The 14,235-nt window shown below is 40.6% G+C and overlaps 1 protein-coding gene across 2 annotated transcripts in view; it reads right to left on the reverse strand.

The window, feature by feature from the left end:
- Nucleotides 1-13,869, reverse strand: part of DCDC2 (doublecortin domain containing 2) — a 71,238-nt gene extending 57,369 nt beyond the window's left edge. For both annotated transcript variants that reach the window (XM_030042024.2, XM_030042023.2), the window contains exons 1-2: nt 13,530-13,869; nt 8,725-8,776 (exon numbers count right to left, since the gene is read on the reverse strand). In XM_030042024.2, the coding sequence (XP_029897884.1) occupies nt 8,725-8,776; nt 13,530-13,822 (345 nt within the window). In that variant the 5' untranslated portion in view covers nt 13,823-13,869. The remainder of the gene's footprint in view (nt 1-8,724; nt 8,777-13,529) is intronic.
- Nucleotides 13,870-14,235: the final 366 nt, after the last annotated feature.

A 14,235-nucleotide genomic window follows, 5' to 3' on the forward strand; every position in this document is an offset into this window, starting at 1 on the left:
TGAAAAAGTTTCAAAATGTTCAAACACTCATTCAAATCCTTGTAGTTATCAAGTGTTTTCACTAGAGAGGGGTGTTCTGATACAAATATTTGGATCATACATGTATGAAAGCTTTGAGGAATCTTTACTAATCTGAAGAATCATTAGTAAAAATATTGATTATTCCATTCTACAAATACCCCTCCAAATATGACCACACCTAAACCACCTGATAAAAGAAGAAGCTGCAATTGAACTAGAGTTATGGAACAATAAAATACGTCTATGTAAAACAGTGGAAAAAACAAAGTGATGAATCACCGGAAAAATGTGACTAGGACACAACTACTATGTGTGAGGCAACAGAAGTGCAGAAGGGTACCCAGGCTGAACATGGGAAGAACCTGGAGCTGGAAAGGTAGCACAAGACCTGTTGGGTGGTGGGCAGAGAGTCCCTAGTGCATCCCTCGCACCAGGGCCCCTGACACACATCACTGAATCTGACAGTCCAAGAGCCATACACAGCCACTTGTAATGCTAAAACGACAGCGCTCCGTAATGAACCCACCGCTCAAAGAATTGAGTAATGTGACCCTTCCTCAACCAGCCACACACTTGGCGTACAACCAACCAGCTTTTACAATGTCTGTTTTCAGACTTACTGCCCTACAGCAGTTCCCAGTCGATGGGTAATAATGTTATAAATATACCGTAAGTAGGCAAATGTTATAAAATTGTGGACCAGAATACTTTCATTGCTTAAACATCACAGAAAACAGTGGTGAACCTAAGGAGTCTACATAATCCTTATCTCTCTACAGTATACAGCTAACTATTGATGTGCTTTATGTAGAGTGAGACATATAAGTAGAATTTTCTTAAATAACTTTATAAATGCTTTTCTAGAATGTAAGTGGGTAAAAGAATCCAAGTGGAACACAAATGACAATGAATCTTGAGCAGCACAAAAAATACTTTTGTCAGAGCTTGCCACACAATCACCTTGTCCTAGAAGCCCAGGAGAAAAAGTGAAGTGCAGACAAAAAACCTCAGTGTTTTTACTACCTAAGAAAACCTGTCTGCTATCAACCAAGGGCAAATCTATCTATATCATCAGAAAAGCACCTTAAGGTAGGCCTACTATGAACTTTTAATGATAGATGCTATTTCATACAGACACTGTAACCTTCCTTTTTTCTTTCAGTTGCAAGAGACTGGTTCTTCAATATCAAAATACATCTGCTTTTCTAAGGTGCCTGCAATTCTTTGCTTTTACAATAACACATTGCAAAGTCCATTTACTTCAGTGTATTCAAAAAACTGTTGGTCATAAGAAGTCAAAGAAGAAAGGAGGTTTCAGATGAACACATTTTTGTGAAACAAAGAGAATTTAAAACAAATAGTGGCCTACAGGATTTGCAAATACAGCTCAGGTAATTCTTCAGCAGCTTACCCAGCCCCAAAGACAAGTAAAATTCATCTTTTTGAGCACCCAGGGAGAGACCATCTAGATGAGAGATAGTGCCTAGAGAAATATAAACGTCCATACTTTACACATTATAATTGGAAAATAACATTCAGTACCTTTTACAAACAATTAAGCTTATAATAAACAAATGGTAACTCTGTTGGTCCATACTTCCTCAAGAGATTAATTGTTAGATTCCTCAAGCATATAATTTAAAATGTACTTGTACTTGCAGATCACCTTCAGTACAAAAGGGAAGTCTCTTGCAAAACAAGAAGCTCAGTTACCAAAAGAAGCGATGGATGGAAACATACCTGAGGAATAGTTTGTATCAAAGGTTTAGCTTGGGTCAGGATGAAATCTTTTTACTACTTTCCCTACCAGTAACGTAACTGTAAAAAGTTTTGAGACATACTATTACAGTGTGAGGGCTCTGCCAGAGGATTTAAAACAGCCAAGTGCCTGGCTGCCATCTGCTGAGACTGACCCACAATTTTCCCATGCCTCTGTGACAAGTGTCTTCTTTCAACCTTATGGCTGTCCCTGGTTGAAAGGGGGAGAAGGTAGAAATCTGAACTTAGTCTCTACTTCTTCTCTCTCCGCAAAAAGTCTAAACTAAGATGGGATGTGACAATTCTAGGGGATTAGCTTGTTGCAGAGGCCATCAAATGGGAATTGAAAAATCAGACTTTTCCTAGGAAATTTGTTCCAGCTTTCCATGCAGAACTACCACCACAATGCTACAGTGCAAGAGACGTCATCATTTATCTGCTGGGATAAACAGCAAAACAGAAGGGAAGGAGGATCACCATGTCAGTAAAATGCTTGATCCAGATACAAATTTGCTTATACAGGCAGTCTCTCCTCACCGCTGCTGCTCACTGCCTTTAGCTCTGATTTGATCTTTTCTTTCTCCTTCTTCATAACCCGCAGCTCGGCCTTCTGACCATCATGCACACTCCTAGTCAAGTGAATTTGTGGCACTGTGAAAATCAGCTGAGTGGCACACTGATCTGGTGTTACAGCAGCATGACAACTAAGGGGCTTTTCCTAAACTGCTGCGCTGCTGCTATTGCTAAGGAAAGCAAAGTACAAACAGGCAATGAAGTGCCCAATACACATAAGAGCAGATGAAGTGAGAAGAGACAGAGATGTGGCTTTAAAATCCCGTCAGCTCTAGCAGCATGCAGCAAGGGATAACTTGTGAGAATGTGCTTGATAATTGCTCAAATGTTACTGCATCAAGATTACCTCAGAAACCAGGGAACTGAAATTGGATGTTAATGTGAAACTAAACAAATCGCAGTCTGATGTTCCGAAGTGAAAAGGATCTTGCAGGCCTTTACCATTATAAACTCCTTCCTTCCCTCTGCATGGTTATCAGTTTTCTCTTGAACTACTCCTTTCATCACGTGTATAAGTACGACAGTCTGAGGAAGATTTCCAAAAGCAAAAATGGTATCAAGGCACCTAACTATCCTTGAAATGCAGTGACTGTTAAAGTACCACAGCTACCACTGGTATTTTTGCATAACAAACGGCATCCCATCTCCTTCCTGGCCCTGGGCATGGCTCAAACTCTACTGAAGTCAATGATCACTGAACTACAGACATCCCATGAACTGACACTACTGGAACTCCTGCTGCTTAGAAACACTTAATAAATGTTCAGTATCATTTTCATACACTTCTGTCATAAATTATATCATCATGCAATGAAGTGTCAGAGTGGCCCTCCCTCGTTCATCATCCTATACTGACACTGGTCTATACACAATACTTCACCCAGAAGGACAGGGCTATAAGTCCAAGTCCATATCCAGGGTAGATTGGTGGAAAAAAAAAAAAAAAAAAAAAAAAAAAAAGCTGTTTTCCAACAGCCGAGCATTTGGCCCATATATTTCAGTTGTTTGGAGGCCTTAGACTGGTAAACAGCTAGATTTTAAGAAACTAGACACCAGATTAAAGAAATCTATCATTGATATCAGAAATATTAATAGATAATGAGATTATTTCATTGAAGACCAACCTGAAACCTGATTTGTACCAGTAGTAGAATGACTAAGGGCTTTTTAAATAACATTTTTTAAAAGATCCAACTCTGATGGTTGGGCCTCACAGACCAAGAATACAGTTATTTTGCAAGATTTTAAGAGCATTATTATTACTGTCATACTGCAACTATTTTTAAAACAATGTTTATTTTTGAAAGAAAAGCCCTCAAAATTAAACTGCTATGTGCAGCTGTTACACTAGAAAAAAGTAGAAATACAAGCTTTCTGATGTTGCACTGCTTATGTTCTTTTGGATGCTGACACTACTGATGGGGGGACATGTAACACACTCTTTCCACCTCATCTGTCTTTCACCAAAGACAGCCTACGGTGAAATCAGCTACCGGTATTATAATAAAGTATTTGGTGGTATTATAATAAAGTATGTGGTGGTATAGACCCTCATCTATAAATCTATCTGTTTAGACAGAAAAAAAATGTATCGTCCCAACCTATTCCAACATTGACCCATCTTACAGACAATCACATCTATTTGCATGTTCCACTTCTCACATTGAATAGCTGGATAGTGCTTAATGAATTACACAGTATTACATAGTTGGTTCACTGCTGCATTGTAAGAACACACCAACATTAAGACCTTCTTGACCAAACCTTCCCCAGAACTCCTGTTGTCAGCTGTAGAGCACACACAAAGAGCACAAGCACTTACTAGCTGTAAACCCTTGCCAGCTCCAAACGTGTCAGGCAAGGCAAGGTACGCCTTACAGGCCAACAGGACCATGGTATTTGAGAAGGTCCTGCTAAAACTGAATCAGGGCATAACAGAGAGAAATAATACTGCTCTCGTCAGGGACAGAACCCATTCCCAAATGTTACATCTTAGCACCTCTCAAGAATGGACGCTAAAGGATTTAATTAGATAAGTTCTCAGAATCCATGAGATGGAGAATTTTCCTCAATTTTTTTTTTTTTTTTTTTTTTTTTTTTTTTGCTTCTCCCCCATCCCAGAACACCCTCCTTACAAAATCAGATTCACAGATTTCACTAAAGAAGATAAACCTATTTCTGATGGACTACTTGTCACTCCATGAGAAAAGTAAGAAGAGATTTTAGTAAGAAATTAATACTTTATACTTCCCATCTATTCTTCTTTCTGAATGTAGGTCACCGTATTTACACCGTATCTTGAACATTAATTTTTTATTGTTTAATTCTAGTTTGACACACATTTTCTAGTTATATGCAAATTTAAAGTAATTGAGATGCTGCCTTCAAAGAACAACATTAAAGTACTGCAAAAAGCAGATGTCAAACATTTGGCAGTTTAACTAACACAAAAGAAAACCTACAGCTGCATACAAATACATACAGCTGCAAACAATGTACAGCTGCTGCATAAAGTTTTCTTCTTTTTGCCTCCCTCCTCACCAACCAGAATCAGAAATAGATATTTATAATTGTTTTACTGGAGAAAAACCTGCACCAAGAAGCTCTCATCAGGTAGGAAATGCCAAATTAGAAGTGCTTCATACAACCAGAATTGATACCCTTGTACCTAAGCATGATGATATCATCCTTTATCACTGAACATGAACTTCTCAAACACTGTTTCTGTGCTACCTTTCTAAAGCTTTCAGATCCTTAATATATGGCACTATGCAGGTACAGAAAAACTGTCATCACCACCAGGCCAGCATCAATGTGCTTCCAAAACTCGATCTAGGGCAAGACAGCTCTAATAGCTCCAAGACCACCTCCTTCCGTGGGCAACAAAAAACCCTGCACCAATTCTGAATGCACCAGCAGCTCTCAGGCGTACTGTGGCACAAGGCCATTTATTGCTGTGATTGCTCACACTCGAGGCCATGGTCAGAGCAAGGTCAGCTGCCAGCTGAGAAAGGTGGAAGGCAATCCCCAGGAGCATGCTTGAAGAACAGTCTTTGCTGTCTCCAGGCTCTGGCTAACAGCAGCACGACTGAGGTCATGAGCATGGACTGGTGTCCAGAGCATTCATGTGGGAGCCCTGACAAATTATATCACGTTCTAAAAACATTTGGGGGTTTTGGGGGAAGAGAAGAAGGAAAGGAAGGGAAGGAAGGATGGAAGGAAGGAAGGAAGGATGGAAGGAAGGAAGGATGGAAGGAAGGAAGGATGGAAGGAAGGAAGGATGGAAGGAAGGAAGGATGGAAGAGGTGGAGCTAATGAATGAGTGCAGGTTAATACTTCAGCACCAGCACAAAGAGAATAGGAATTGCCCTGACAAAGATCAGTCTGAAAACACACCCTAACGTTAGCCTGGAGTTGTCTATGACGTCATCAGTGAGCTTTTTATTCAACATCTAGTACACTGGTCCTTGATCTGCGAGGAACCCACAAAGTTGCAGTGAGCCAAATAATCAACCAAATGAATTTATTAATTTCTTTCCTCCTTCTCCCACCCCAGCCCACCAGAACACTCAAAACTCAGACCTGACCCACAAATTTCTCTGTACATGCATAATTCCATGGTAACCTTCCTAGTGAAGTCATTGAGATGATTCACAAATTACACCTTGCTGTGCCTGCAGGATGGAGCCAAAAATTTCTTTCTTTAGCAATGTTGTCATTCACACATGAATTCACACTGATTTTTTTTTTTCTTTTAATGAAAAAAAACAGGGAGGATTTTACTTCTGAAATTCGATCTAAAATAATGCCTTATGAAAGCAAAATACCTTTGTAGGCTAGCATCAAAGACTGCTACAAGGCTCCATGGAAAAACATGGGGGTTTTGTTTGCTGATACAAATCCAGCAGAATCAAAGAGAATACTGCCGCCCCTCCTAGTCCTAAAACACATCTAGGTTTTTGATTTCCAAGTGAATGCCTGGAAAAAAGTAAAAACAGAACTTGTTTCCTCGCATTGTTTTAACATAAATATATTTAGGCATTAAAACTTCTAGTCCCCTGAAATTTCATTCCTAGGACTAAATCATTTGGGCATGAAAACAATTGTTATTCATAAGCCCAGATAAAAATCTGTAGACTATTACTGGGTTACATCTCATTTTTATGACTCCTTTCCCCAAATAAATCAATCACATAAAGTTAAACTCAACATGGGGAGTTAAGCTCTCCACAGAGACTGTGGAGATTGCAAACATAAGTCAGATAGGAAGAAAGAAAGCTGAGATAATAGATGGTTTATACTGGTTTACTTCAAAGCCCTGAGAGATGGCTGAAAGTGTTAAGATAATATACAATGAGCACTGATTCCAGAAGAAATAATAGAAGCCTCTTTTACCAAACATGCAACTGTAAGCAAAAAACCCACAACATCTACAACTACTTCTCCAACTGCACAGAATTCCTATTATATCAAGAATCTTCTAAGATTTGCAGCAAAATAATCAGCCTTAAAAATAGTCTTAAAGTAGCAAGCCTGTGGTTGTCCTGATAACTGGCAGTATCAGGAGATTCGGTTAAGAGTCTTCCATAAAGACAACTACCTTCTCAGCAAAGGGCACATGGAATCAGTCATGCTGCACACTATTCATAGGAATCACACATAATAGTGAATGCAAAACACCGCATTTTCAGAGATAATTAGAAGCAATCTCCTCAAGTTCTTTTTCTTGTCCTGGATATGTAAGAATAATTTTCTTATTCACCCAGATACTGTTTCAGCATAAAATACAGTGCTATCCACACATTCAGGTATTCAGAAAAAATAGTAAAGACTGGTCATACATCCAAAGGTGGGTTTTTTGGTTCAGAACTATGTTTTATGTGTTGAAGGTTCAGGTAAGTGCAATACTGCTACTGTACAAACATTTTACCTCCCCCCCCCCCCCCCCCAAATTATAATCTTGTACTTAGATCACAATTAAAAGTGAGACGAATTACTAGATTCTCTGCCTGTGCAGCCTGCAAGTACCTAGTTTCAGCAGGATTCACAAAACTTGATCAGAGGAGACGCAGGACTGGAATAAGAAAATGCTGGAGGTCAAAAATGGAATTTATGAATAAAAGACATGGGAAAGCTTAGTGCATATGTGAACCTGTGTTAATCAGTTTTATATACACATCAGCAACAGAGTACAACCCTGCTGCCTCATCAGTGTTTAATTAACTTTTCCTATTTTTTAAGATTGTTCTCCTTCCTTTGTAAAAAACACCCAAACAACAGGAAGACATGAATGGCTATACAAAACCAAGAAAACTCTCTCTACAGTGTTTTGATCAATTGCATAAACAAACAAACTGGGAAAAAAAATCCAACTTAGAGTGAATTTATATGGTACTTGTAGTAGTATATCAAATCTCTGACTTGAATTTCATCTTCCTGTTGATTGTGCGCATTTGAAAGAAAAAAAATACGGGTTACAAAGTTATGATCAATTGTAAAACACAGGTGTCGTATTTCATAGCCTCTGAATAAGAAGTATCCGAGTATCACAGTAAATGTCATTAGGGCACTAAGGCCTCAATTTTGAGGGTCTTCTAGTACAAGGTGTCCTACTGTCTGAAGACACCTGCTTCACAAACCATTAATGTTTTGGTTGGAAATGTGGCATGAGAGCACAAGGCAAAAGAAATTGAAAAAGAAGTGATCTGATGCTTCTTGTCAGGCAGAAGCTGTAATTCAAATGTTTGTTGGGAATCATTGCTATCTCCATACACGATAAAACAGTAAAAATAATGCAGAGTCACGCAACTCACAAAAATCCACATACAGTGGTTTTTGAAGCCTGCAGTTATCTCTTCAGGCTATAGCATAGCACTGTTCAAGAGAAACAGGTGAGCTTGAAGAATTACGGACTAGAACTAGTTAGAAGTTTACAACTGACACTGGCAGTGACTGGGAAAAGCATTTCAACTAAGTGTGATTTTTTCAAACAAAAATGTCCCTTCTCTGGAGAAAATACCAAGTTTTGTAGAAAATTCGCTGGTCCAAAGCTCCCAAAATTCTCATTCCCACCATCTTTTTCTACGTGAAAAAAAGCTCCCTTAGGTTTATGACCAGATCCAGTGAAGACAACAGGAGATTTTCTTTACTGAAAGTTTTTAACTGGATGTGGCAATTCAGAAAGCTGAGGGGAAGGTAATCAGTGCATCATGCTCAGAGCAGTCAGAGTAATAATCACTGAAATATGTTCAGAATGGTAGATAATTGTATTATTATTAAACATAATAAATATATATATAAATCAGGCATAAACGCAGGCATGTCACTAACATTAACTGCAGGTTTACTCCTTAAATATTTCAGACATCATACCTCGTTATTGACTTCGGCAGGTTTTTTCTTTGTTTCTCCAATGTCCAAATAGCTGTGGAAGGAAAACAGCTTTGATTATTTACAGAAGCCTCTAATTTACACAATACAAATATTTCTACACTTTCTTCATACATGAAGCTTTTTAAATTTATCATGCCTCAAAATAATATAAAAAGTAACTAACTCAAGATTTTAATGAACGAGTGTTAATATAAATCTGCAGGCTAGCCCTCCAGGCTAATACAAAAGGCAGGGGAGAACCAACCATCTACCTTCAAGTCACTGGTGATTAGAAGAAACCATCAATAACTCCCTTGTCAGAAAGAAGCTTACATACTATTGTGAGGTAGTTCAATAAATCTCAGCACAATATCAACTTACCAGAGTTTTCAAAGTCATCATCTTGCCTCTTAGTTTCTCACAGTAAGTCTCTGATAGATCTAAAGCTTTCCTCCATACCCAAGTTTAACCCAGGGCATCAGCTAAAGTTTAAAGGGATCTACGCCACTTGTGTTTCAACAGGACATGGACACATCTGAACACTGTATGTCCTAGTTTCTCATGTTTGTGATGAACCAACAGCATCTTCACAATTATTTTAAGAACAGACAAAATACAAGCCTCAACTGGACAAGACAACAAAATACATCTATTTGAACAATACTGCTCTCCATCAGGGTACATATTCCCACAAAAACATTGCATTAACACAAAAGTGTTAGTTAAAACACACAGTGATAGATTAGCTGTATGTTGCCTTTCCAAAGAAAGGGAATCAAATAAGCCTTCAAGCACGAGTAGCCCATAGACTGGCAAACAGGCAACTGTCCAAGTCCCCGGACTATGCTAACTCCTGCCCCTTGTCAGCTCTCGGAGAGCCATGAGAGCGGTTCTTCTCATGAATGAAGCTCTCAGTAACTGCCAGTACCGCAAGATGTTTCTAGCTCTCAGCGCTGTAGGAAGAGATACCTTTGTGGGCAGTTATAACTCAGTACAGCAGCACCTTTCAGCACCTTCTGCCAAGAGCTAAACATGAAAACAAAAACGGCTGGGGCATCTATTCTATGCTGCGAGCAACTAACCCAACATTAGGTGATGGGCATTTTTCACAGGTTCTCCCTGTTCCCACTTTCAGTGGGAAACCACAGGTGCTTTGCCAGGCTTTTAAGACTTGAAGACCCTACCTGAGAACATCAGGTATACCTGATGGCAAGCATCAGCGCAGGCTCATCAAAAGACCTCAGAGCTCACAGTGCATACACAGCCCTCCAGTAATGTCATGCTCTGTAGTTAATGACTGGGATAACATATGTTTGCCAGAGGAAACTTTCCTGCCTGGCCAAAGTCGAGAATTCAAGGGATTTGAATGAAGGTGTAGAAGCAAGAAAGAAAAGGAAAAAAAAAAGAGAAAGAAAAAGCATCGTTCATTCTTTGAAGGAATGGCAATCGTTTATCAAGGTACCACAGAACGGTCACGAGGATTTCAAGGCTTCAGTGCAGGGATAGGAAGACATAGCAAGGCTTCCAGGCAATGCTTGAAAGTGCATTCCAATGTTTTGGAAAAGGTAAATGTAGCAAAGTAGGACAATGTTTACAAACAAAGTATCCAAGCCTCACGTTTGAAAACAAACAAAAACTACTGCTGCAAGCTTCTCCATGTAAAAAGGAACTAGTTCTCTTGAGACTAAAAAAAAGAAGTCTTAAAGCCTGCAAAACTGAAAACAAATAAATGTCTCAGACAAAATAGTTCCAACAGCCTGTAACAACAGCTGCTGACTGTGGTTCTTGTTTTCTGGGCATCTGTGAATTACTTTGAGGAGAACTAAGAAAAGTGACAATCAAATACACAGTCAAAGGCGTAAATTCACTATGCAGAGGTCTGGGCATTCAGTTGTCAAATTTCAGGGATCTACAAATCTGAAAAGGTCTAAATAGGGCCAAAGGCTTTTCTTGGGATAATGGCACTCAAAAAAAATCCCAGACCAAAAACTTTACAAAAGTATTCCCACTTGCTAAGAAAGCAGAAATACTTCCACTCAGTGACTATCCAAGCCAGTGATAAAACTACAGTGCTGTTAAAGAGACATTGCTGGAGAGAGGACGACCTACCTTTAATTAATGAGCACAGATACAAGTAAATGGGCAAAGGAAGGAGGAGGGTAGGGTAGCATGTTGGAAAAAAAGCTAAAAATTGAAACCAGCTCCAGCGTAGACAGTTTTCTTTCAGGAAGCTGAGAGTCCACAGGAGTGCAGGCTTGAACGTGTATTCTGACTCACCACTGCGACAACTACAATATACCAACACACCTCACTGCATATACAACAAAAAAGCATGTATTAGCACTTAGCACACCTGTAAATGATGAAACAAGCTGGGAAACCTGTTATATATTATGAAAATTCCCAACATTGGCTAATAATTCTTCCTTTAAAGAAAATTTCTATACCATTTTCTAAAAGCAGAATTTTTAAATGCTGATTATTTTTATTTTAAAAATGAAACATATCAGCAGCTTATATCGACTATATACCCTCAGAGGTATTTATTTCAAGATGTTAAGATTCAGGGCTTGGAATGATGGAGGTTCACGTGCTAAAGGTGAGTGCAGTTTAGTCTAGAATTCACTGCAGACAGGGAAGAAAAAGATTCAGTTCTCAGTATAAGGCATCCGAGAAGAAACAAATGCACTGTTTGAAGTGGAGCAATGACACTTTCAGCTTCTGCTTCTCCTTTGACACTCTTCCCTTTCCATTATGCTCCCACACAGCCTCCATTTCAAAGTTCAGCCCTGTATAGTCTAACACAGCAATGAATGTGTCTGACAAGCATCACTGCAAAAAAATTGTAAAAAAAGTACAAACTTCTTGCTGCTATCAGACCAGACTCGGCTCCTTTAGGGCAGATGCTTTGGTCTCCCACAACTGCAAGTGTTTAATCTTTGCCTGTGACACATACACAAACATACACTCTTTTCTTTAATTCCTTCAATTCCTTTCAGAAAACCGTCCCTTTCAATTAACCCCTCCTCTCCTCTGACTTTTCTGGCTAAGATGTCTCCCTAATTATCATTCTGTCTACAACCCAGTTAAGAACAAGATCAACATTAAGCCCTTCAGCCTGTCTTAATGCTTGTAAAAGCACTGCCAACATTCACAGCACTATATAAATAAATACTAATAGTGAAAAACTCCAACTCTGAATGCAGAAATGGAAAGGATCTCGAGTCATCCTGTTTATCCTCCCTACAGCACAGGACTATGGCATACTATCAAGGCATATATAAACCAGCCTGCTTTCACCAAGTCCTTTAGGTTAGCTTTTCTTCAAGTATTCTCTTCGTTGAACTAAATACTCGGGTATCTTGTTGCAAGCCTGAAAAGCTCTCACCATAAAACTCTGACCATAAAACATGACATGACAAAAAGAAGTGCTTTTTCCCACCCAAAATAAATCCACAGTGCCCAATTCTCTACACAGTGCATGCTAATGCCAAACACTTACTTTTAGTCTGTCTGTTGAACATAAAACACATTTAGGGAGGTGAGACAGGATGTGCTGACAACTAACAACTTTAAGCCATCCACAGAATCACAGGATTTAATACCAAAAAGATACAGTAGATCTTTATTGAGAGTTGAGCACTGCATTTGACATGGAAGAGAGTACAGAGGGAAAGGAGCTTATATTTAGCCTGTCATACATCTTTCTCTCTAGCTTTGACACTGAAGCGCAAGAAGCTTCAATAAATCTTCAGAAGCAGCCACTGACAAAAACAGTAGGAGTGCTGATAGAGATCCTGTTCATTACACAAGAGAGTTTCACCCTGAAACATAATGAGCTCTCCTGAAAAATGTAGTGTCCTCAATTCTACAAAACCAAGATGAGCAAGGTCCTGGAAAGCTGGTAGTTGAGCATATAAACTCGCAACCACCTCCAGAAAGGGACTGTTAATTCTGAGACTTTTTATTTTTTAATTCAAATGTAGGAAAAACACCCACAAAGACTGAACAAAACATGTAATTAGGCAATTGAGACCATGAAATTCACTGCCAGAATTAAGAACTATTACTGATCACATACAGAGCCACATGGAAAACACACCTAAAAGCCCAGATCTCCTCCATGATATTCTCCCCGTCACTCACTAGAAAACAGAGAAACTGTCAGCTTAATTCTTGGTGTCCAGGCAGGGAAAAGCAAGCAAGCAAGCAGTCATCTCAAATAACAGGAGGGACTCTGCTATTCTAGTCATAAAAAGGCTATATACCTACTCAAAATGAACATAAGTGATGGAGAGGTGGATAGCTGGGTAGAATATTTTAGACTTTTTAAAAATAAGCACGAAAGAAAGTGCTGGGAATTAAATTCCCAGGCTCATCAACTTCACGGCAGGACTGTCAACACTCCACCTTTCGACAGCTTCCTCCCTGTTACCACTGAGCACGAATACTGACACTCGCCCCTCAGTTAAGCACACGCATCACAACAACGTGCCATTGCTGCATGTCTTTCGGGTTAAAGGGGCTGCTTCTCCTTTTCTACCGTCATGTCAAGGAGATGGCACTATGCGACTGATGGCAACAGCAGCCTTTCCGTGGCTCGCCTCTAAAGCCCTTTTGCAGTTTTATCTGTTACAAGTACCTTTCTTTTTGCCTTGGGTCACAGCCTTTAAGTCCTCCTTCCGCAACACCTAATCAAAGGGGTGGGGTGGGGGGGGTCCTCTGAATTACTGCCACAGTGCCAAACCCCAAATGCCGATAATTCAAGTTCCATATAAATCTTACGTTACTTTTTGGCCACTCACTTGAGTTTCTTGAAGGCTTCCCTGCCACCAGCCACATACTGCTCTCCACTCTGAAGCTCCTCCAGCTGCCGGACACGATGCCCACCCCGGGGGGTATAGATGTTCCGCACAGCTCCAAAGGGTGCCTTCACCCTGCCCGTCACCTCTTTCAGGAACACCTCAAAGTTGGAAACTTTCTTCTCGTTGACGACAATACGACGCCCCGGGAAGAAAGGGTCCCCGTTGCGATACACCAGCACGCTCTTCACCATCGGCTGCGAGAGCCGCGACCCCTTGGCGCCAGCGCTGGTCATGCCCGACGGCCTTCGGACCCTCCTGCTCAACCCCAACCACCCGCGACGCGCTGCCTTCACCCGTGTGCTCAGGAGAAGGCTCCCGCCTCAGCACCCCTCACACCTCCACCCTCACGAAGGGGGGGTGAAGGGCCCACACCCCCACGCCGGGGCCCGGGCAGCAGGGCCCACCTCCGGGGAGGCAGAGGAGGGAGCCCCGGCGCTGCGGGGAGGGATTACAACCACCCCCGGGGGGGGGGGGGGGGGGGGCTTGCGGTAAGGGCTCCGCTCTTGCCTTCGGAGAGCGGCTCTTCCTAGGCAACCGCCTCCCGCTGCTCCCTGGGGAGGCTAACGGGGATCACACGAACCCAGGCAAAAAAAAAAAAAAAAACAACAACCAACCCAAAACAACCCCAAACACTGCGTGGGGGTAG

The sequence above is a fragment of the Aquila chrysaetos genome, chromosome 18, assembly GCF_900496995.4.
Source record: "Aquila chrysaetos chrysaetos chromosome 18, bAquChr1.4, whole genome shotgun sequence".
Classification (NCBI taxonomy): domain Eukaryota; kingdom Metazoa; phylum Chordata; class Aves; order Accipitriformes; family Accipitridae; genus Aquila; species Aquila chrysaetos.